The 22,475-nt window shown below is 40.9% G+C and overlaps 1 protein-coding gene across 1 annotated transcript in view; it reads left to right on the plus strand.

The window, feature by feature from the left end:
- CRYL1 (crystallin, lambda 1) overlaps nt 1–17,754 on the plus strand; it is a gene marked incomplete at its 5' end in the record, with an annotated part of 29,370 nt that extends 11,616 nt beyond the window's left edge. Inside the window, 3 exons of the mRNA XM_010011499.1 lie at nt 2,696–2,801; nt 15,522–15,628; nt 17,641–17,754. Coding sequence (XP_010009801.1) covers nt 2,696–2,801; nt 15,522–15,628; nt 17,641–17,754 — 327 coding nt within the window. The remainder of the gene's footprint in view (nt 1–2,695; nt 2,802–15,521; nt 15,629–17,640) is intronic.
- Between the last annotated feature and the right edge of the window lie 4,721 nt (nt 17,755–22,475).

The following is a 22,475-nucleotide window of genomic DNA, read 5'->3' on the forward strand; positions in this document are numbered from 1 at the left end:
AACTTACCATTTCTTTAACCTAAGTGGGAGTAGGGTTTTTCCCTAGGGGAGGATGGTCTAACTTGTTTCTCATTTACGTTTTTAATTTCTGAAGAGAAAAATTAAAAGGCTTTTCTTTAAGAGGGTTTATGTGACCATGAGAAACAGCTCAATAATATATCCCTCAAGTAGGGGGATCCATCATGTTTTCCTTCTGGTAGCAACAATTTTTGCCTTTTAGGAGCTGTAACTATAAAGTTACAGCTGTAGTCAAATGACCAAGAACAAAGCATTAATCTCATGATTCTGAGGGTACCCTGAGTTGAGATGTTGGTACTGAATCTGAGGACTATGGTACCAAAAGAAATAAATCAGTTTTTAATTTGAAAATCAATTTGCAATGATTCTGAAATGTTTCAAGAGGCTGTTAACTCTTTAACATTATGTTTACAGTTTTAAACTGCTGCTGTGGTTCGAATGCTTGTCTGGAACTTGGGGTTAATCTTTTGTCTGCAAATGCACGTCAACCAGGGAGAGAAAAAAAAATCACTCATCAAGCACAGCTTTACCAGCACAACTCATTGTTTGGATGGAGCATTCCCAACAGAAGAGCACTTCTGTTGACTTTGCTGATGTTATTCAGAGAAGTTGTGTTGCTATGTCAGGGGAAAAAACTTTCACAGAACGCATGATGCCTGTGTTAGTTACACTGATGCTGGTCTGTAATCTGAATGCAGTCTGAGGTTTTAGTTTAATCCTGTCTTCATGCAGGCCTTTCTGTCTGCCTCTAGATGAGTTACTTTACCATGCCTATGCCTTAACTTTAAGTTGAAGAAAATAATACTTCCTTATCCCTGCCATTTTATATCTAATTAAATTGTAACCAGAGCTGTTTGTTCCATATATGATGTATAATTATGTTATTTCCTTTTCAAGAGAGTTCAAAAGCCACCTGCAAAAAGGTTCTAGCCAGGCTTATTTTTGATAGGAGCAATGCCTACTAACAGAGCGAGACTTGAGGCAGAGACTTATAAAAGGCTCTTGATGTCTGTGGCCAGCTGTAGAAGTTATGTTGGTCCTTGGCTTAACTTTCTTTTAAAGTGACAGTAGCTGATGTTCTGATGAACACAGAAGACACTGTGAGTGGGATTCAGCTCGCTTAAGATGGGATTTCTACAGTGTAAACATTGACATCCAAGCTCCTTACTAATTTTTCAGTTGGTAAGGAGAATTAGGCCCTCTTAGGACACAACTCATCTTACCTATTCTAGATGCCTGCTTTAGGATGCTGATTCTTTTTTCTCCTTTGTGATTATAAAAGAGTCTAGATGTCTAGCTCAGATGCCAATGCCTGCAAGAGGTCAGGAGAGCTGTCCTGCATACCTGTAATTGTAGCTGATCACTGTGAGATATGAAGGAGCATTCAGACAGGGCCCTGTGAGAGGGAGATTCAACAGAAAAGGATGTCTTTGGTGAAGCAGATGAGTAGACATACTTGTAGCTCGAAGAGGCTTGTGAAGAAAGAAGCAGTGATTGAGGAGAGCACCTCAGAATAGGGTGAGAAGACAAATTAGAAGCAGTCCAGCATCTCTTCCACCTTCTTAACGAGAAGGAAATGGGGTGGGGGGGTGTCTCTGGGAATAATGAGTTCTTGAAACCAAGCTATATCTGCTGAACATGGTTAAAACAGGTCTTAGTTAATTCATATCTTTCTAGTAGGTGAAAAACAACCTCATATAAGAAATTCTATTATTCTCAAGTAAATCTGTTAAGGTAATGAACTGTAACTAATGAACTGGAACTCATTATTTTACAAGCCTTCATGTGCTTGCCCTAACCTGATGGGGGCGTTGGCTTTCTTCTGAGTGCTACCATGTGGATGGAACAGCAGCGCTCAGCTTCTAACAGGAGAAATGCTTCATTTTGCGTGCTCCCTATACTGCCAGCTCTGAGATGTGAGGCTGGCAATAAACTCAAGAACCTGGGCAGGTTGAGGCTGGGTAGGTTGAATGTTCAGTGAGTTTTGTGTGAGGGAGTGGCAGCTGCATTGCTTGTGTGTTTGGTCCACATGTTGGCCTCTTGCAGGTGGCCTCAGGAGTGGTATCCACTGCTGCACCCCCGTTCCACCAGTTGTGACTCTGCCCAAAAATCCAGCACTAAGAGAATATGAAGGGCGGAGTTAAAGTTTAGCTAAAACTCCTGTATTTAGTAAGGAACTATAGTACTTGGATTTTATGTTAACTCCTTTGGTCATGTGCTATTAAGAGTGTCACATTTGCTCTGCGTTCTCTGATTCTCAGTTTCTGGACAAAAGTATCTTGGGTAACATGAACAGCCCAGTTTAGTTTTAGTACATGAATTATTGTAAGTCGTAAGTATCAGGCAAACTAGTGTGCACAAATAGTACAAGTTTTATTAAAATGTGTATTAATGTATAAATTTAAAAATAAGATACTGTCAAAATGTACTGAAGTATATTTGGGTTTTGAAGTACAGAAATCTTGGGGATGAAAATAAGTGTTTATACTGAACCATAGGAAGGCATGCATAATAGAGGTACATTTCTGGCAAATAGTTGTGTTTCTGTTACAAGCTAAATGCTATTTCTAGCTTTCAGTTTTATTACTTCCTTAATTTTTTAATTATATACAGAAAGTGGGCAGTTTTGCAGAAAAAACAAACATTCACAAATCTTCCTTCTTGTTTTACTGCTTAGGAAGGAGTGATATCTCCTACTGATCTAGACCTTGTGATGTCAGATGGATTGGGAATGCGATACGCATTTATTGGACCTCTGGAAACCATGCATCTTAATGCAGAAGGTAGGTAGTTTAAAATTATATGAAGAGAAGGTCTACATTGCACAAGGCTCTGGAAATATAAACCAAACCATGTTAGGATTCCTGCAGCTATGAGTAGTCTCTCTCTTTACTGCACTGATAAGAAAAATAAAGCTTACCTAAAACTTGAGGTCAAATGGAAGGAAGTGGATATTGACTGTCCAATTGTAAGTGATTAGATGGAAGATGACAAATCACTGAAAGATGACAAAACACTGAAACACTAGTGGTGTACTTAATTTTTTCCAAGATCTGTTCCAGTGCTTTGCAAACATTGCTGTGTCTATAGTTCAGGACTATCTGAGTGTCAGGAAAAAAGTATTGGAAAAAAGTATTGGAAAAGTTCATCCACTAATTCATTGTCAACAGAAACTCACTTTCTGTAGATGACCGCTTTTTTTTCTGTTCTCCCCCACCCCACTCTCTAAATTTATAGCAAAGGCTCACTGTAAATCTTGCTGGAGCTGGCTTGCTTTAAGCTGGTTTAGATCCTAAGTGAAGTGAAATTGCTTCTATTTACAAAATATTGTGCATACCAAGTTGACTTGACAAAACAGTTAAGTAACAGTTCAATATCTGTCTTGCATAATTAAGACAGATTTGTAGATGTTTCTGGAATAGTATACATGAATTCCAGGTAAATAAAAAGCGAATTGCATAAAATTAAACACAAATTACAGATCAGAATTACGAAGTTTTGAACAATTAAATTAACAAAGCATGAAGACTTCAAGAAGTGAATATCAACTAAATATATTTTTAGCTTTTTATATAATGGGCTGTGTCTTTATTTTGGTTTTGTATGGTCCCTGTTATGGTAGCCCCCTGCTCTGTTAATGAATAGTTTAGGTACTGCTGCAATGCCTATTAATACCATAGTAAAATAAAACCAAGAAATCGGGATCATAAAGTATCAGTGTTATTTTCTGTCTACTTGTTTGTTAGTTACTAGGCAGAAACTTGCATCTCTTAAGGCTGACAAAGCAGTTTTGACATGAATGTGGAATTGTGGCTCTTCCACCATGGTACTTAGTTGCCAGTTGGGTTTAAACCACAACAGTGTTTCAGTATAACAGTAAATTAAATGTCACAAAGTGTTTGCTTTTGTGCATTGTTAAGTAAACAACATCCATCTTCTAAATAGAGGCACCTTCCTAAAAGTTTCCCCCTTCTGATCTGTTAATATCTGGCAGTTTCCAGTCCTCTCTAGTGAATTTTTTTTTTTTTTAGACTTGCTCAATGAAAACTATATACATTCTTTACACAGAACATAGCAAATACACCTAGCAATAGCCTTAAACACAGCAATCTGCCTGGAGTCTTGTGGGCCAGGGTTGTCCAGTCCTGCACCCACCATTCCCCTAAGCTTCCATGCTGTCGTCTGTGGGAACTCTCCATGCACAGGGTCTTCTGTCAGAGTGATTTGCTGAACTGCCTCTACTAAATCATAAAACCAAAATAAAATGCTTTTTAATTTAAAAAAAAAAAAAATCCAATTTAGAGATCAAGTCATACCTGTGAACACTTTTAATCCATGTTTTAGGTTCCTTAATTCTAAAACAGCGTTTACCTGAGATAAATGGAATTGTCCAAGTTATCTGGGTTGATTTTGATGCTCTTCCTGGAGCACCCTTTGACATTTGATGTTCTGTCATGATCCATCTTAGCTTCACTCCTCCCGTCAGGAAGTAGTCATTGTTATAAAAACATTTCTGAAATTTCCCATCTCAAACCGGTTTTAGGTAACACATGCAACTGACACATTGTTTATTCATGGCAGAGATATCCAGCGTCTAGATTTAATGCTTCCTTCTAGGAATTTTAGTATTCAAGATCAGAGGAATAAAAACTATGAAATATAATCCAAGAGACTGAAACTGGAAGTGTAGTCTTGTGGTGAGGTTGCAAAATACAAAGCCAAGATATACTTGTAGAGTTATTTGAACATTATATAATATTCTCAGTTAAAATAACCCTAAAATAACATAGTACACTTGTGGACGGGACTATTTACACAAAAGCACCTTGTTGGCTTGTTCAGTAACTTGGATCATGAGAAGTATTGCTTCACTCCCAATCTTGCAGATGCATGGTCTTTGTCTAGAGCTGCTCCTGTTTATGTGCTGGCAGGCTGACTCAGGCTATTGCTTTCATTAGAGACAGTTTAAATCAAAACTGCTGATGTCAGGACACCTGATGGCTTATGTTCATAGTTCCACACCAGCGCCAACTTCTGTTTGGTTGGCCTGTGTTGCTTCACATAATATGGAATACTATGGACCTCCAGGATTTGCTTGACTAACCTGATCTCCTTCTGTGACAAGGTGGTCTTCTTAGTGGATGAGGCAAAGGCTGTGGATGTGCCTACCTAGACTTTAAGAAAGCCTTTCACATCATTTCCCTCAGCATTCTCCTGGAGAAAGTGGCTCCTCATGGCTTGGATGGGTGTACTCTTTTCTGGGTAAAAAAAAAAATGGCTGTATGGCTGTGCCCAAACAGTGGTGATGAATGGAGTTAAACTCACTTGGCAGCTGGTCACAAGTGGTGTTCCACAGCACTCAGTATTGGGGCCAGTTCTGTTTAATGTCTTTACCAATGATGTGGGTGAGGGGATCGAGTGCACCCTCAGTAAGTTTGCAGATGACACCAAGTTGGGCAGGAGTGTTGATCTGTTCAAGGGGTAGGAAGGCTCTACAGAGGGATCTGGACAGGCTGGAATCAATGGGCCAATTGTATGAGGTTCAATAAGACTCAGTGCTGGGACCTGCACTTTTGTCACAACAACTGCATGCAATGCTATAGGCTTAGGGAAGAGTGGCTGGAAAGCTGCTTGGTGGAAAAGGACCGCGGGGGGTTGGTTGATAGTTAGTTGCACAGCAGCCAGCTTGTGCCCAGGTGGCCAAGAAAGCCAACAGCATCCTGGCTTGTATCAAAAAGAGCATCGCTAGCAGGACTAGGAGAGTGATTGTCTGCCTGTACTTGGCATTGGTGAGGCTGCACCTTGAATACTGTGTTCAGTTCTGGGCTCCTCACTACAAGAAAGACTTGTCTGAAGCTTGTCCAAAGAAGGGACACAAAGCTGGTGAGGGTCTAGAGCACAAGTCTTATGAGGAGCGCCTGAGAGAACTGTGGTTGTTTAGTCTGGAGAAAAGAAGGCTCAGGGGAGACCTTATCACTCTCTACAACTACTTGAAAGGAGGTTGTAGTGAGGTGAGTGTTGGTCTCTTCTCCAAAGTAACAAATGATAGAACAAGAAGAAACAGCCTCAAGTTGTGCCAGGGGAGGTTTAGATTGGATATTAGGAAAAATTTCTTCACTAAAAGGGTTGTTGAGCACTGGAACAGGCTGCCCAGGGAAGTGGGTGAGTCACCATCCCTGAAGGTATTTGAAAGACATGTAGATGTGGCACCTGGGGATGTGGTTTAGTGATGGACTTGGCAGTGCTGGGTTAGCAGTTGGAGTCCATGATCTTAAAGTCCACGATTCTATGACAACCCACGCTGATGCATTGTACTAGCAGTGTCTAGCTTTTATCAGTGGAGGGAAATGGAAACCCCCTCTCTCCTGTTGGCATATCTGTCAGCTTCACCAACTTCACAGCAGTGTTACAACCATAAGATATTAATTACCCACAATTGAAACTTAATCAGTAGGGATGCAGAAAGCATGTGAGAGCAAAATAGCATTATTTGTGGGAGATACTGGAAGATGGAAAGTCTTTTTTTTTTTTTTTTTTTTTTTTTTTTTTTTTTGAAGGAGTGATGTGATATTTTTGTTTAGTTTTCAATAAAGAATGTTATTCCAGTGATTTTCTGAGGTCAGTGTTACTTCTTTCAATATGGGATGCATACAATCAAGATCCTCCCATGAACTTCCTCCATGCTAATGCCAGGTTTTCCCATGTTAGTTCTTATGTCCTTTCCTTCATATTCATAAATGGACCTATCAAAAGCTATTATCCGGCCCACTTCAGATTACCAGTTAATCCATGCACGAATATTAGGAGTTTTGAATATATGGCAGTGAGCCAACAGACTTGAACATGGAATAAAATGACAGTGTCAAGTCATTAAAAGCAGCAGAAGCAGCAACAGCAGTTTGAGAACCGAATTGCAACAGACAGGAAGGAAGCTGCTTTGGGGAGGAAAAAGCACATCCAAATGGCGTAATATTATAATGTTGATGGTTGGTTTCAGTAAATAAAATTAATGTTGATTTTGGTTTCAGTAAGTTCTGCATTTGAGTCATCATTTCACATGTCAGCATCACAACAAATGCTGTTAAGTCTTTTATAAGGAACATCAGCAGACTTCACTAGAGTCATTTTACCTGTTTACTTATCATGGGGTTATGTTAGCAGACACAATGTCCCTCCTGTATGTGTACCTGGCTATCTGTGACTATACTAAAGATGATCCAGCCTCAGTAAGATTGTATCTCCTGAATCTCCTGTTTCTTGGACTGTCAGGAACTTTTAAGCCTTTGCAAAAAATAATCTGCAAAGCCAGAGGCTGGGGTATCATTTACTGTGTTTTACATGTTTGCAGCAAATGTTCTTCATATATGTTTCACAATTGACTGTCTTAGATCAGGTAAGGTAACTGTCATTACAGATGTGTCCTGAAGAACACATCTTGGTGCATTCTTCTCCCTTGTGCTAATGAAATAACGTGTATGGTCACTAAGTGGCTCAGACTGAAGAATTCATCCCAGATTTTAAACTGATGTGACAAAAGTGGTTCATACTAGCTCAGTTTAATTCCTTGATCCAGCTTACAACAGTCCTGCACAAACACTTGCTCATTGCTGTTGAGATGCTAGCAGAAGGACAGTAAGAATAAAACTTTTTTGATACTACGACTGTGTTAGGGTAGTTGAAAGTATTCATGCAGCTACAGTCTAAGTGAATTCATATGCGCATTAATGTAGAGTAGCAGGCATGCTGTGAATTCACACCCTAACTAAGAGCATGCATCTGTGTTCAGACACGCCCTTGATGAAGACAGGATTACATTTAGAAAGTTTTCCTTGGAGCTGTAATGTCTAGAAGTGTAATCCCTCAATCAGCAAAGCAAAGAGTTTGGGACTTTCTTTTTTCTCTGAACATAACCTAACGATGACAGATTCCCCCCACATTCCTGGAATATGCCTTTTCTTTTCTGTTCTCATCCATACTCATCTTTAGTCTTACTAAGTGCAGCCTCATTTTAGATTTTACCTGCTAAAATCAACCCCACCCCAATCTTTTCAAATAGTTGATGCTATTACATCAGTGGGTTGACCATCTTGCATGCTCTTTTTGAGTCATTACAGTGTCTTCTTACGCTATTCATCAGGTTAAAAGTCATCAATTTAATACTCAGTATTGTGAGTCTGTCTTTGGCATGTTCCCTGTCCTTGCCAGTAAAGCTTGCTCCTGGCTCATTTTTTTCTCACAAATATCTCAGTGCCTTCCTTGTTTGCCCTGTGTGTAGTGCCCTTGCCTGACTGGTTTACCAAGTTCCCTTGCTTGCTGTTGTCTTTCTTACTACGAGGAGAAAATGAGACTTTGCATACAGGAAGCAAAGATACTTGAAGATGTTTACATGCTGTATTGCATGAACATACTATGTTTTATATGATCGTATTTTCCCTCCTTTTTTCCTACTACTCCAATCACTTTTATGCTTATGACTCTCACTTATTGAAGTGGCCTTCTCAGGGCAGTGAAGCATTTTATGTATGCTTCTAAGCTAAATATCTGTCTTTAGTTCTTTTTCCTTCATCAATGCCCTGTTCATCTTGATGATGCAACTGGAGGCATTTCACTGATACCCATGTTTGCACCACACTAGTGCAAATCCTTCAGGTAAGGACCTGAATACATTTTTGTGGGACAGTTCATTATCTATTTTGGAAACTTCCTTGACTGTCATTGAAGCTAAATAAGCAGCAGCTTGTTCTTCCTTTGCTGGTGGTGTAAAGAGCCTTGCATTTCTTAAGACACATGGCAGCCAAAGAGCCTTGAATCAATGCCTTCATCTAGCTTGTGCTAACATGTTCCTGTAACTACACTGAACAAGTCAGAAATGCTAAGTGGGTTTGGGACTTTTAAGGAAGATGGAGTATTCCCATTTTCATCTCTATAATTCTGTAGTCATTACTCCTTTAGGATATTTTGTTACTCATTCCTTCCATTCTCCGCCATAGTTGTAAACATGTGGTGGAAGGAAGATTCAGGGAACTCCTGCCTTCCCTGGAGGTATTTCTGTTCTGTGTCCGTAGTTCTCAAGTGCCTGCTGCAACATCTGCCTTTTCCCACAGCCCGTTCCCTCCAACATTGATGAGGTGAGTGTGCAGAGAAGATAGAGGTTTAGACAGGAAGCCAACAAACCACATAGACAAGAGGAAGCTATCATCATTCCTGTGTTGTGAGTTGATTCCCTTCTTTCTCTGTCCCAGATGCATCTTGGTTCATTCTTTTTATCCACTTGGAGACAGTGGGGCACAGTATGGGCACAGCAACTGGATGCAAGGAGAGATGTTGCTTAACAACCCCATTTGCCATCTTCTTCCTGTTTCTCTCGCTCCCAGGTCTGTCTGTCTCATGCTGTTTACAGATGCTAATTCTTCCAGCCTAAGCTGCTCCCTGGGCAATATCAACAAGGGTTAAAGGGATTCTGTCGTATTTGTTTTCCATCTTGTTCCTATGCTCTATGCAAGTACTCTTCTCATCCACCTTTGCAATAGCCCTGGCCTTTGAACCAAAGGACTCCTAAGTCTAAAGGCCTGGAGTCAAATATTTGCAGATTTTGAGTTTGCAGTTGAAAAGCAAAGTGATTTTTCCAGCAGTATTGCCCATTGCTCAAGTGCCTTTATGAAGCTGGCAGCAGAGAGTTAATCTTGATTACTGAAACCAAGTTAAGGATTGCACTGGTCTCTGCTGACATTTCACACTGAGAGAGCTGTCTTGAGTTAGCTATTTTGAAAGTATTATTTTTTTAATCTTTGAGTGAGACCATGGTATTTCCTTCACTTGAGACTGGAGAGATTTTGCAGTGTCCGCCTCCTGCTTGGCACCCAGCATACATGCTACATGTTACCATTTCAGGCACAATGTTGAGATCCAACTACACTGATGCTGCTGCTCTTCTCTAGACCCGTAACATTGTGGGGCTTTTCTTACCTTTTCCTATTTTGCTGACTGTGCATAAGGCTTCTTTCCCTTCATGCATTGCATGCAGTGAGTGAACTGTATTACCTAGCCTGCATTTGGCGTCTCTCTGTTGCATTGGTCAGCTACACCCACCCTGAAGTAATTGTTCTGATTCATTTAAGCTATAGGTGAGCTGCCAGTTGGAGCTGGATTTCCAGGACTAGCTGGCTGAGTGAGCTTTGAAGGCCATCCCCAGCTCAGTTCATACGTACCAGGTAGATGGATCAGCCACATCCAAGCATTAAGTTTTCCCAAGATGCTGTTATCTCTTTAGGCTGAGGCTCATGAAAAAGATTTGTGGCACACAATCGTCTGTCTTCTCCTGACTGTACTAGAATTAAAACTACTCACTGGACAAGCTTACCAGGTGGTTGAGAGGTTCCCAGGACTTTTGGAAAAGTACCAAACCCAAACTATTTGTCACTGGTCTAGGTTGATATAAACCTGTCTCAGAATAACTGGTAACTGGAACTGCTTTGTTTACCATTCCTTCTATCACCAATTGCTCATGTGGTTTTGCTTGAATGACTATATATGACTTAATTGCCATTTTTTATTTTGTGATTGTCCAGCTGGCAACAGCTGCTGCTAGCAGCTGTGTGTCAGCAAGTGTACCCAAGTTCACATAGCTCTGCACTCTTCAACCTCAGTCATTTCTGCTTCTACCTCTGGGAACTTTCTGTGATGTTGCATGATGTGGGGGTAAACTTTTTGCTCAGGCTGCTCACTGTTAGAAGAAAAAGCTCACATGAGCAAGATGAATTGTAAATATCATTGTCATGTGGTTGGTGCATGAGTCTCATCCAGAATTGTTTTGAGTTCCCAAGATTGCTCAGGTGGCTAGCATATCCCCTGTTTGTTCATCTGAGTTGGCTTCAGATGCCAAAGTCTGTGAGCCCAGCTGTTAAGATTTAACAGGCAAGCACTTATGCTAATGACAGTGTATGGTCAGCAAACCCTGATAACCAGTAGTACTTTCCAGAGTATTTATGGAGGTGGATGGTCTCTGCTTATTCCCTCAGTGAAGAAATAGAATTGTATCACAGCTTGTTCCACATCCCATGGTAATGCTTCTCTTCCTGAATCTCACTTCCTGCCAGTGATGTTTGGGAGCCCACTAGGCAATCGAAGGTTTCTGTCTGTTTGTCAATCAAGAAAATTGAGCAAAATACTGTATTTCCATACAATTAGAGCAGCAATACACCTGTATGACCAGCTGACCTCCCTTTTTGTATTGGAGAAGGCCAGAACATGCCAGGGTGTGTTCTAGGAAAAAATACGGTAGATAACACAAGGAAACAGGCTGACTAAATGCTGATTGGCACACTCCTGGCACCAGATACAGTTCAAGCTACTCAACAAGGCTGCTGGTTTTCTCAGAGCCTCCTTTCTTCTCATACTGGAGAAAGAATGTTTCTAGACCATTTTTTAAAGAGAGTTGAATACTTTCAAGTCTCTCTATGTTGTTTTCATGCAATGGACATGTTCTCCTGTCCTTTCAGTTGTTTATCTGACAGTCATCATGAATTTGGAGTGTTAATTTCTTATAGGAAAATTAGGCTGAAGCATTTGTCCTTTGAAAGGTCTTCTGTCTTTGGTCCAGAAACAAGAGTGTTTTCCATACTCAGTACTGACTTCAGAGGCCTTTTGGAAAACCTGTACTTCAGCGGTTTTAGGCAAGTTCAGTAGTGTAAATATTGTAGTTTATGATTCATGGTTGTCAGTAGGCAGAGGTTTCCATCATTCATCCACCTTTCAACCTCAGCCACTGAGGGTTAGACAGGCGTGCCTTCTACAGTATTGATATCACACAGTGTTGCATTCCAGGGAACTGTCTACAAGCTGCTCAGGAAAGAGACTGTTTCATGATGCTTGACCTGAGTAGCATTCTTTTGTGTGGTAGTCAGGCCACCCTACTTACATTTCCTGCGTTTTGTGGTTGGATAGAACAATGAGCAGTTCAGGTTCTTGCTTCTCGGTCTGTGTGATATCCTGAGTCTTCATGAAGGACTCGATGACCCTAACTGCTTGCCTTTGTCTTCTGCATCTTTCTCCTCCTTGCTTTGATAATTAGCGAATAAAAAGAGGTAAGATACACATTCCTCAGTCTCTATGGTTCTCAGAAAAGGGAAGTTATCACAAGCTTTTAGTGGATATCCAGAACTTTCCTTCTCAGATCTAGTGTTCATCAGGATAATCATGTTCTTCCTGGTGCCAGCTTGCTTACTGCCAGCCAAGCGTTGCTCTTTCACTGTTGTGGTGCAGCTCATGACATCTTGATTGATGTACAGTGGGAAAGGCTGCCTGATCCTTTCTAGATTATGTGGTAGTTAATATCACTGAAAAGTCTACTAGGTGTATATGTCTGGCTAAATGACCAATTTATCTTCCTGGTGCATTGATCATTCCAGTTCCTCCCTAGTACCTCAACAGTAACTTTTTTTGGGATTCCTACTGGAGCTGATAGAAATGGGACCTTTCCCTAAATCAGCCAAGATCTACTTGTCTGCCATTTTACCCATGATTACGAGTTAGCTGGTTCTTAGGTTCTCTGACCACACGTTACTTAAGGTGTTCACAGCAGCATCAGCTCTGGGGTCAGACCAGGCTGCTCAGGGTTGTTTCATCCAGTCTTGGAAACCCCTAGATGGAGACTGCGCAACCTCTGTGGGCAACTTGTGCCAGTGCTTGAGTATCCAGTTGGAAGTTCTCATTTCAAATTGTGCCTGTTGTCTCCAGTCATCCTGCCATACAGCAGCTGTAAAGAGCCAGGCTCCATCTGCTCAGCGACCTCCCTGTGAGCATTGGGGAGCTGCTGTTAAAGCTCCCCCAAAGCCATTTCTGTTCCAGGCTGAACAAGCCCAGCTCCTCCAGCCTCTGTTCACAGGGCAAGTGCTCCAGCCCCCACCATTTTGGTGGCGGCTGAAGTTGCTCCGGTTTGTCAATGTCTTGTATTGGGGAATCCCAAACTGAATGCAGTATTCTGGATGCTGTCTAATGAGTGCTGAATAAAGGGTGTAATCGCTTCCTTTGATCTACTGGCTGTGCTGTTAACACAGCCTGGGATGTTGTTGGCCCTCTTTGCTGCCAGGACACACTGTTGGTTCACATTCAGCTTCAGGACCAGGAGTTCTCGGGGTTCACAAGCCTGTGTGGTTGCAAGGAGCACTTCCTTCTGAGATACAGGATCTTGCATTTTTCCTTGTTAAATTTTTTAAGGTTTTGTATTGGCTCATTCCTCCAGCCTTTCTAATGGTAGCGTGTCCTCCAGTGTATCAGCTGGTCCGTCCCCTGCCATCTCCCAGTCCTCACAATTTGGTGTCATTCACAGACTTTATGAGCAAGGGCCATTAAGCAGTACAGGTCTCAAGATAGATTCCTGCAACACTCCCCTTTTACTGGCCTCCAGGTAGAGTCCAATCCATTAACCAGTACCTCTGAGCCTCAGTATCCAACACATTTTTTGTCCATCTAGCTGTCCAGGCATGCAGACCTTAATGTCCTACCTTTGATACAAGAATATCATGGTAGACAGTGTCAAGTGCCCTTCTAAAGTTGAGGTAAACGATATCCACTACTTTCCTATTTTCCACAAATCCAGTAATTTTATCACAGAGGACAACAACGTCAGTTAGACATGATTTACACCATGGTGTACCCAGTGGTGACTGCGTGCTGACTGTCACAATCACTTTCCTCTTATTCCTGTGCCCAGGAATTTGTTTCCAGAGGACTTGCTCCTTGATTTTCTCTGGGATAGAAGTGAGTTTAATTGGCCTGTAGTACTCCAGGTTGTTCTTTTGACAATTGTGTGCAATATTTGCCTTCAGTCATCTGGGGATCTCAAACGATGACATCGGTGCATTGACTGGCACAATTTTTAAAATACAGTAAAAAGCAGCCTTGCAGTGGGCCATTTCTCTCACGCCCTTAGATATAGTTTGTCTTGTCCCATGGTCTCAGGTGGGGCTAAGTTCTTGCAGATAGTCACTGACTAGGTTGTCATTTACTGCTGATAGCTCTTCTCCTTGTACCCTGCCACTAAGCACAAAGGCATAGGAGACCTTGTCAATGAAGACTGAAGCAAAGAAAGCAATGACTAATTCTGCTTTACCTGTTTCTCCTTCACTAAATCACCCACCCATTCAGCAACAGGCCCACACTTCCCTTGTTCAGCTTTGTATTGCTAATGTAGCAGTAGACCATGACATCCTTGCAAGTCTGAACTGGAGCTGAGCTTTGGCTTCCTTGACACCATCCCTGCATGCCTAGACAGTGTTTTTTAATTTCTCCCTTACAGGCTGTCCCTGCTTCTGCCTCCCGCATGCTGCGTTTTTCAACTGGAGCTCATCCAAGCCTTACTTTTGATACATTTAATTGTCTTCCCAAATATCAGAACGGATTGTTCTCGCCCTTGGAGGGTGCTGTCCTTTACTGGCCTCTCACTGCTGCTGACGCACAGGCTCTCACCCAGCCGGTCACCCATCCCGTAGAATAGTTCCATACATCTGAGCTGCTCTTTTACAGAGATGGCACACACCCCCCGTCTTTCTTGAAGTGTGTCTCTGTCCCCGCAGCACTACCGCTGTGTGAGCCATCCCACTGCGCCTCAGTTGCTCCAACACTATCATAGTTGTGTGTCCACACATGGAGCTCTTCTTTCCCCTGCTTGTTTCTCAGGCTGCACGCATTTGTGCACATACACTAGAGGTGGACTCCTGCCTATTTTTATACTTCCTTGAGGCTTGTTTTGTACCTTTTACCATGTACTCTTTCTACCCCAGTACACCCCTTCCTCACTGGACTGCACTTTGTAATCTCACTTTTCCAGTGTTCCTAATACAAAGCTTTTATCATCAGATTTTGGCAAAGCAGTGCTCAACCGTCAGAGAGGGTCCTGTGGTCATAAAAGCCAAATCCTGTTGCTAACCTCAGTTGTGATACAAAACGTTGATCTGCAAGTTCCGTCTGTTCCTCCTTAAGCCTTTCTCCTCACTGACGGCCACCTGGGTCTCCATGCCTTTGACCCTTACCCCCTGAGCTATGTTGCTCTTCATATACTGCAGGCCAGCTAATAAAAATAATAGCAGGAAGTCTGTGATTCTGTGAGTTTGTGAATGCTTGAACCAATATGACACATAGTGAGCGGGAGGAGAGGAGAGCGAGAGCACTTTCCTCATGGACACTGGTTGGGAAAGCTCTCTAGACTCAAGTAACAAATCACAAGTATATCCATGGTTTTGTACTAGGCCTCTCACGTAGCATTGCCTGCTGGTATGTAACATTAATTGTTCTGCAATGAAGGCATGTCCTGAATGATTTTTCCATGAACCTTAATGGAAATGTGGTAGATATAATCCAGTTTTCCTCTATGGCATTTTGGTGTCTTAATCATAAGAGCACACCTCTTTTTGGACTCTGATTTTGGATCCTGCGTAAGCACAGGCAGCCTTACTGAACTTAAGTAGGAATTTTTATTGAATGTAATTTTTCATTCTTATTTGTAGGTATTTCAAATTACTGTGAAAGATACTGTGAAGGTATGAAACTTGTTCTGAACACCTTTGGACCAGTTCCAGAATTTTCAGGTGAAGCTGAACAGAAAATCAGTCAGGTAAATATGGAGTTGATAAATGCAGTGACATTCAGAACAAAGAACTTTAGTTTTTAACGTTTGTAGCATTTCAGTTTACTGTTAGAGGTACCTATAGTATGTATTTCTTGTGTGAATGTGTGTTTTAAACAAAAAGATCAGTGAACAGAATGCAAGTGTCTTGTCAAAGCACTTTGACATACATCGATGGAAAGGGATCTAGCAGAGTAATGTTATTGCTAGACAGAAGGGTCAGCTGCTAACAGCTGTGGGTTAGTGACATTAAATCTTCCACACTATTTTTTACCAATTCTGTGCTGTGTCCTCTACTATAATATGCACAGCTCCAAGCTTCCTTTTCTACGTGACTTCTCTCCCTGTGTCTTCCTCCTATTCCATCTTCTTTTATTAACCCTGCAGCTTTTTTCTTCTGGATGTTCTTTTTCTTGGTTTTTGTACTTTACAAACTAGAGTTCCAGTGTGTAATGCATGCAAATACGCATTTAAGTTAAGCATGTGAGCAGTCCAGTAAGGTTACTTGCATGGTTAAAAATAATCATGTTTAAGAGCTATACTGGATTAAGACCTGGTTTGTCCATTAAAATTTCTAAGCCCACCATTTATTTATACTGACTATATATAGGCTATTTTGTTTGGCCATAGGAATTAGTTGAAGTATTGTCATATCCTAACTCTGCCTTTTCATAGTTCCCTTTTTTAATGCTTCACTAAAGAACTAAAGTGTGTGTTAAATTGTTAATCTGTCAGCAATGAACTCCATATATGAAGACAGTCTGTCTGGAAGGTAGCTTTTTTTTTTCCTATTTATGTTAATGCAATTTTAACGTCAGCGATGTTAAAAAGAATCTTTATGCTTAAGCAACATATAGTAACAGTCAATAATAATGGTGGAGTTATTCATGATTAGAAGCTTTTAATTGATATGAAACAGTTTGGGTTCCACTGGATTCCACTTCAACATCTGTTTGTGTCTCTCATTATCTGCAGTCTTCAATGCCAATGATGGGCTTCGAAGAATCCTCTCTTTAAGAGTAAAACATTAAACATTTCTTATCTTACACCTCTGTCCCTCCCCTGATTTTTTTTTTTGGAGTGACTGCAGCTTGCCAGTCATTGGTGGCAGGTCCAGGTTTTACCCAGTTTCTCAACACTTCCCTTTTAAGCCTAAGACCTTAGGTACTATTTTGGCAAAGATGACCTTGTGATCTCTAGCTGCACTCTCAAAACAGGTTTTCTCATTGAAAGAAAATCTGTGACAAGGACCTGTCTGACCAGAGCTTACTACCTCTTGTTCTCCTTCCAGTGATACAGTTAATTGGCAACTTCAGCTGTGCACTCAAAAATACCTTCTCCCCTCCCCACCTCATTTTGTTTTAAATGTCATCTTTGCATGTTATCTTGTTCAGATTTTACCATCTTATGCAGACTTTATCTTTGTGTCCTCAATAGTACTTTCTCTCCCCCGTATTCCAATAAACAACAAAAATCATAATTGTGGGTTTGTTATGTGTCTTCCACTGTCATTTTGATTATAACTGGCATTCCTAAGGCAAAATTTTTTTAATAAACATGATATCCCTCATTACATTTATTAGGAGCCAGAAGGAAGATCAGAGCTTTAAACACACACTGAGGAATTTGGTTTAGAGCACATTTTCAACCACATACATGGCCAGGTTGCCTCATTCATACTTAATAAAAGGTTATTATCAAAGAGGCTAGACAGTGCTGCATGGGGCAAACCAAGAGAAGAGGCCAGTGCTTTGTTCTGTAAGCACCTTCATTGCCACATTCAGGCCAACCTTCTCCACGTGGCAGCACTCCTCTTGTACAGGTTAGCTCATTTCCAGTCACCCATGTAAAGAATTAGTGGCCTACTGCTTGTGATAGACTAACTTACAGTTTGTGTGGGTGGTTATTTGGTCTGATACAGGGAAAGCAGGAAGACAATGCTGGTGAGAAGCTTTTTACTCAGAACAAGAGATTTAATCATCTTAAATTTTCTATTCCAGGGAATGTCTGAGAAAATTCCAGTTATTCCCAAAGTCCTGGATGCCAGGAGAAAATGGAGAGATGAATGTCTTGCTGGTCTTTCCAAATTGAAGAAACAAATGAAATCTGACTGAGGTGCACCTTGTCTAACAAGAGAGACCAAATGAAGAACAGATCTTCATTAAAAAATAGGAAATTCTTGGTCCTGCATAAAAGGAGACTGAATGTGCAACCAATGATATGCACAAATGTAGAGATCAATGAAATATTTGGTCCAAATTTGTCATGATGTAATTCATGAGTAACTGGAAACAGTTATTTTAAAGTTCAGTTAAAATTTATCAGATTACTATATATGCATTAGATGTGTAAGCATTAGTAGTTTTAGCAATATTAATATTGTGCACTGCTGGAACACAATCATGTTTTAAATAATGCGTTTTTCAGCTTGCTTAGGAATTCAGCACTTGAATAATATTTGCTTATGCAAAGGATCTGAAATAGGCAAACATCAGCTGTTTGTCACTGGAGAAAATAAGCCCTCATCCGCCGGTCACTGCAACAGCGAGGTTAATTTGTAAAGCACTGACTGTAGATAGAAGGTTGTATTGAGTAAAGAGTAGATTCACTGGCCAGTGAGCTGAGACCCCAACAGCAGTAAGGGTCACTTCGGTTTGTATCTGTAACTGTTCCACAATGTAGTGGAAATAATTACTCCTCCTCTCCCTCTGTTTGGCACTTCTGTACCTGTAGGATGATCTAACTGTGAGTAAATAAAGCAGAATTCCCCCTTCATCCCTTACCCCTTTTTCTCTAAGACTCAGCAGAGATCCACTTGGTCTTTAAGACCATGCACTTGATACCCCATGACTTTGCCTCCAGCTTAAGTCAGGTGTTTGATGCTGGCCATTGGCATTGCTGCATAAATACATAACCTGTTTTAAGACTGGTGTATGAAAAATAAGAGACTTTGATTTCATAACCAGTTTGGGAGACAGTATGGTGTAGTGAATTGGTCTGAACTTTCTCCCAGGGTACTCCATGACTGCACCTCTGTTGCCATGTCTGTTTTGTACATTATCTAAAGCAAGAACTGCTTCTTTAGGACTCAGCTGCAGTGAATGTAACAGCTGTAGCTGAAGGGATCCCAGGTATCTGCTATTCTGCTTGCCTACTGAAGGAGAGGTGCAGCAGCTTAGGTGTAGCATTTATGCTTCACTGCTGTCCTTCCTACAAGGAGACACAACATCTCCTCCGTATACAGGGACACAGTATACAAATGGAAGTAGAAATATCCTCAGCTGCTACAGTGGTGTGTTAGGTTCACAGGAGGCAATGTTATTATGAATGTATGTACCCTGTAATATAGGTGGACTATGATCTTAGCTGGAACCTTGGGGAATTATGCAGATAGTAAGAATTACACGAAACAGTGCATTGCACCCACCTGCTTGAGTTATTTACAGAGGGTGCAGCACACAAACAAGTTGCTGAAACTTAATTTGTTGCCATTTTGAGCTGAACAGCAGAAATATCTGTGCAGACATATCAATACTACTTCTGCTTAGGTTACCGTGAAAGAGATGGAAGATAAATTGTATTGCTTGACACAAGTGGTGGGCCAAAAACACACCTCTGGATATGAAGCGTGAGATGGGAAGCATAATGCAGAGGCTGTCCTGTGCTCCTTTATCATCAGTGGGGAGAGAGGAAAATTTGTAAACTCAATTTATTTTATCCCAATATAGACTTAAAATTGTCAGGTTTCTTCTATTGCTTTTTATTGCCACAGCAACTGGCTCAATGTGCATTTAGACATCTGAAGTTGTGGAGGTCAGTCCTCACTCCCAATGCCTTATTAAACAATAATAAATTATTTTCAGGGCTGATTTTCTCATTTTATGTATGTTTCTGCATTTCAGACAAGGCCATCGAATGTTCCAATTGCTTTTTAAGATCAGACCTGGTTTTCTATGAGCATTGTCATAAGTAATTTGCTCACATTGCTTCTGTTTATTCTGAGATATTTTAAAACTTACTTATGTCATTAAATATTTGCCTCCATCTTTACTATTTCCTTATGAATAAAATATTTTAATGAGGAAAGTATTAACTTCTGTGCTTCAGTGTGATACTGTAGTAGTAGCACTACATAGGATGTCTTTAGAAACAGTGTCCCTGCACCACTCCTGCAGTTCTTCTTCCAAGGAGAGCTGTTGGTAAGGGCAGTTTCCAGTGGACTTTTGAAACAAATCAAACCACTTTGTTTTCTAGTTTGCTAGAAAACAGCATGACTTACTTTCTTAATGTATACTTAAAGAAATCCTCCATGGGGTTGCACAACCGTCAGCTTTTTTCCTTCTCTCTTTGATGATTTCTGTTCCTTCAGCGAGGCTGGATTGCCCCTCAGCAACCACTGAAGTGGAGGGACACTTGGAATAAAATGGCACTTAGTGTGCATGAGATTTTTTCTTGAACTTGAATGTGGAATGGAGATTTTAATGCGTGGCTTTGTAGATTTCTTCCAGCTACTTGGATTTCAGACCTCTATTCATAAGAAGTGGAGATGTGTAAAATGCAGAATCATCCAGAAATTTGTTTTCCTTTATCTATGAGTAAAAAGTAGTCAAAGATGGAAGGCTCAAGAGCCCATACTTGCATGTGGATATAGGAAAGCTTTGTGCAGAAGCTGGACTTCTTTTTAAAATATTCTATAAAATAGAGCTGTAAATTTGCCCTAAATTGGATGTTTGATCTGTTTAGCTTAAGCCTAGATGGTGACTGCTGTCATAGTAGTTATGTACTGCCTAAGGCCTCCATAAGGGTCCAACAACTCTGTGTCAGCACAACGGAGCTGTTTTACAACAGAAGACATTTAAAAGCCTCTGTAATTTAAACACTGTGTGAACCTTCTTTTGCATTTGCTATGTGTTTAAATCAGGTCTTGCAGTAATTTTTTCAGTATCATAGCAGTACATACTTTCCGTATGAAGCCATGGTGGTTTGTCTTTGGTCTGCTTAAACAGATAATACTCCTAACAAATACAATGGAGGCATTTTTTTGCAGCCAAGGGAGAAAGTGATGAGGCTGGAAAATCCTCGCTGTCACTCTGATATTACTGAAGAAATGAGATTGTTGTTTAGGAGTTTCCAGGAACTGCCTTGATACAACTGGTTCTTCTGAAAGAGTATTTTTTAAATACATGTTTTTTCCTTGTCTTGCACAGTAATTCTTTATACATTAAGTCTGCACTACCAGTGGAAATGGTTTACCGTTGTCTTGTGCTCCACTGCAGCAGATGCCTCAGTGAACACCGCTGCCATCTCCATGTAGCACAGACAAGTTTATAATATGTGTGTTGCTCCTGCACTGGTATAGCAAAGCTACCAGTCAGCTTTATTCCCAGCTGTGTTGCTGAGGAGCTTGTATTTTCTTTATAAGCTCTAATTAAAAACTTAATGGGGTGCAGTCTGTCTATTGAGTTCTTAGTAATGATAAAGAATTTCTGTGCACTTAAATTATTGGAATTACCGCTATAACACAAAGGCAACAGACCAAGAAGTGCAGGGCTTTCCACATTCCAGAGCACCTTCAACCACAAAACCAACCCATGCAGTAATGGAAAGATGTAATTGTGCCATTTCAAACATCCCAGGGTAGTGGGAATAGTGAATTGCATAACCAGGCAATTTAACCGAATGGGCAGTGCCTGTGCGTGATCTGTATCCTACAGAAGGTTATGGAGTAGCATGAAGTTGCATTTGTGTAATTCTGTAAACCAGAAATGTTTCTTGCATTTGCTTTTGCTTTTCCTTTTTGAAGTAATCAATTACAAACATCATCTCTCCCCGTTAAGATCTGTGTCAGTGCATAGTAAAGGGTGATTACTGAAGTCTGATGGATTTTTAAAGTGCGAATATAGCTTCAATTTCTAAAAGAGACAACACCATACTTCTCTAGTCTGCCATTTACAAAACAAAGTCCTTTTAAAAGTAACACAGCAAAGAAAAACACATAAATTTTACAACAAGATGCAGGTATTATTTATATTACTAAAAATAAAATCATATTTCATTAAGTAATAGGAGCTTATGTTTTAATCTGATCTTAGTATCTGAATAGTTTATTATAAGGAAAACCATTAGATAGGGATTAATGCAATTGTATTTAATCATCAGTTAAAGTGAGGTATGAGTTAGTGTCACCCTGGTATACTGTGTGAACAGTGCTCGCTGTGTCTGTGTCTGCACATAGCCTTGGTTTCAAGTCTCTTCTCATACAGATTACAGTCCCGACTCCTCTGCAGGGTAGAGAGTGGTGTCCTACCACCTCATCACAGCCACTGCCAAAACACTTGCCATGACAGCTCTCCAGACAGTGGTCACTGACTGTAGGGTAATTACTGCCCTGACCACCCTGTTGGCAATCCTGTCCCCATGCGTATGCAGAGCAAAAGAATGTGATTTCCAGCTGCCACCTCTCTCGTAACCTGCCAATGAGTTTCTTGAATGTCAACAAAAGGACTTTGCCTTGCCCACGATTCTGAGGTTTGCTGCATTTCTTAGGCCCAGATCGCTCTGTGTTGGCATCCTGCCCTGTTTCTGTAGCAAAGGAGTTTTAGTTGTGACATTTAAATGGACAATCTGCCCAGCTCATGGGGAGCTCGGCCACAGTCTGCTGCATAGCTAGAAACAGATGTTAACAGCTCATCCTCATTCGCCTGCCTTCCAGGCTAACAAGCTTGACTATTCACCTGTAAAATCATTTTTCCCTTCCAAGATAATTACCTGCAAAGGTAAGTGAGGTCCATCTGTCCTAGGTCCAGGTTCTCTGCTCCATGATCCCTGCTGCAGC

The sequence above is a fragment of the Nestor notabilis genome, unplaced genomic scaffold, assembly GCF_000696875.1.
Source record: "Nestor notabilis isolate BGI_N333 unplaced genomic scaffold, ASM69687v1 scaffold3173, whole genome shotgun sequence".
Classification (NCBI taxonomy): Eukaryota; Metazoa; Chordata; class Aves; order Psittaciformes; family Psittacidae; genus Nestor; species Nestor notabilis.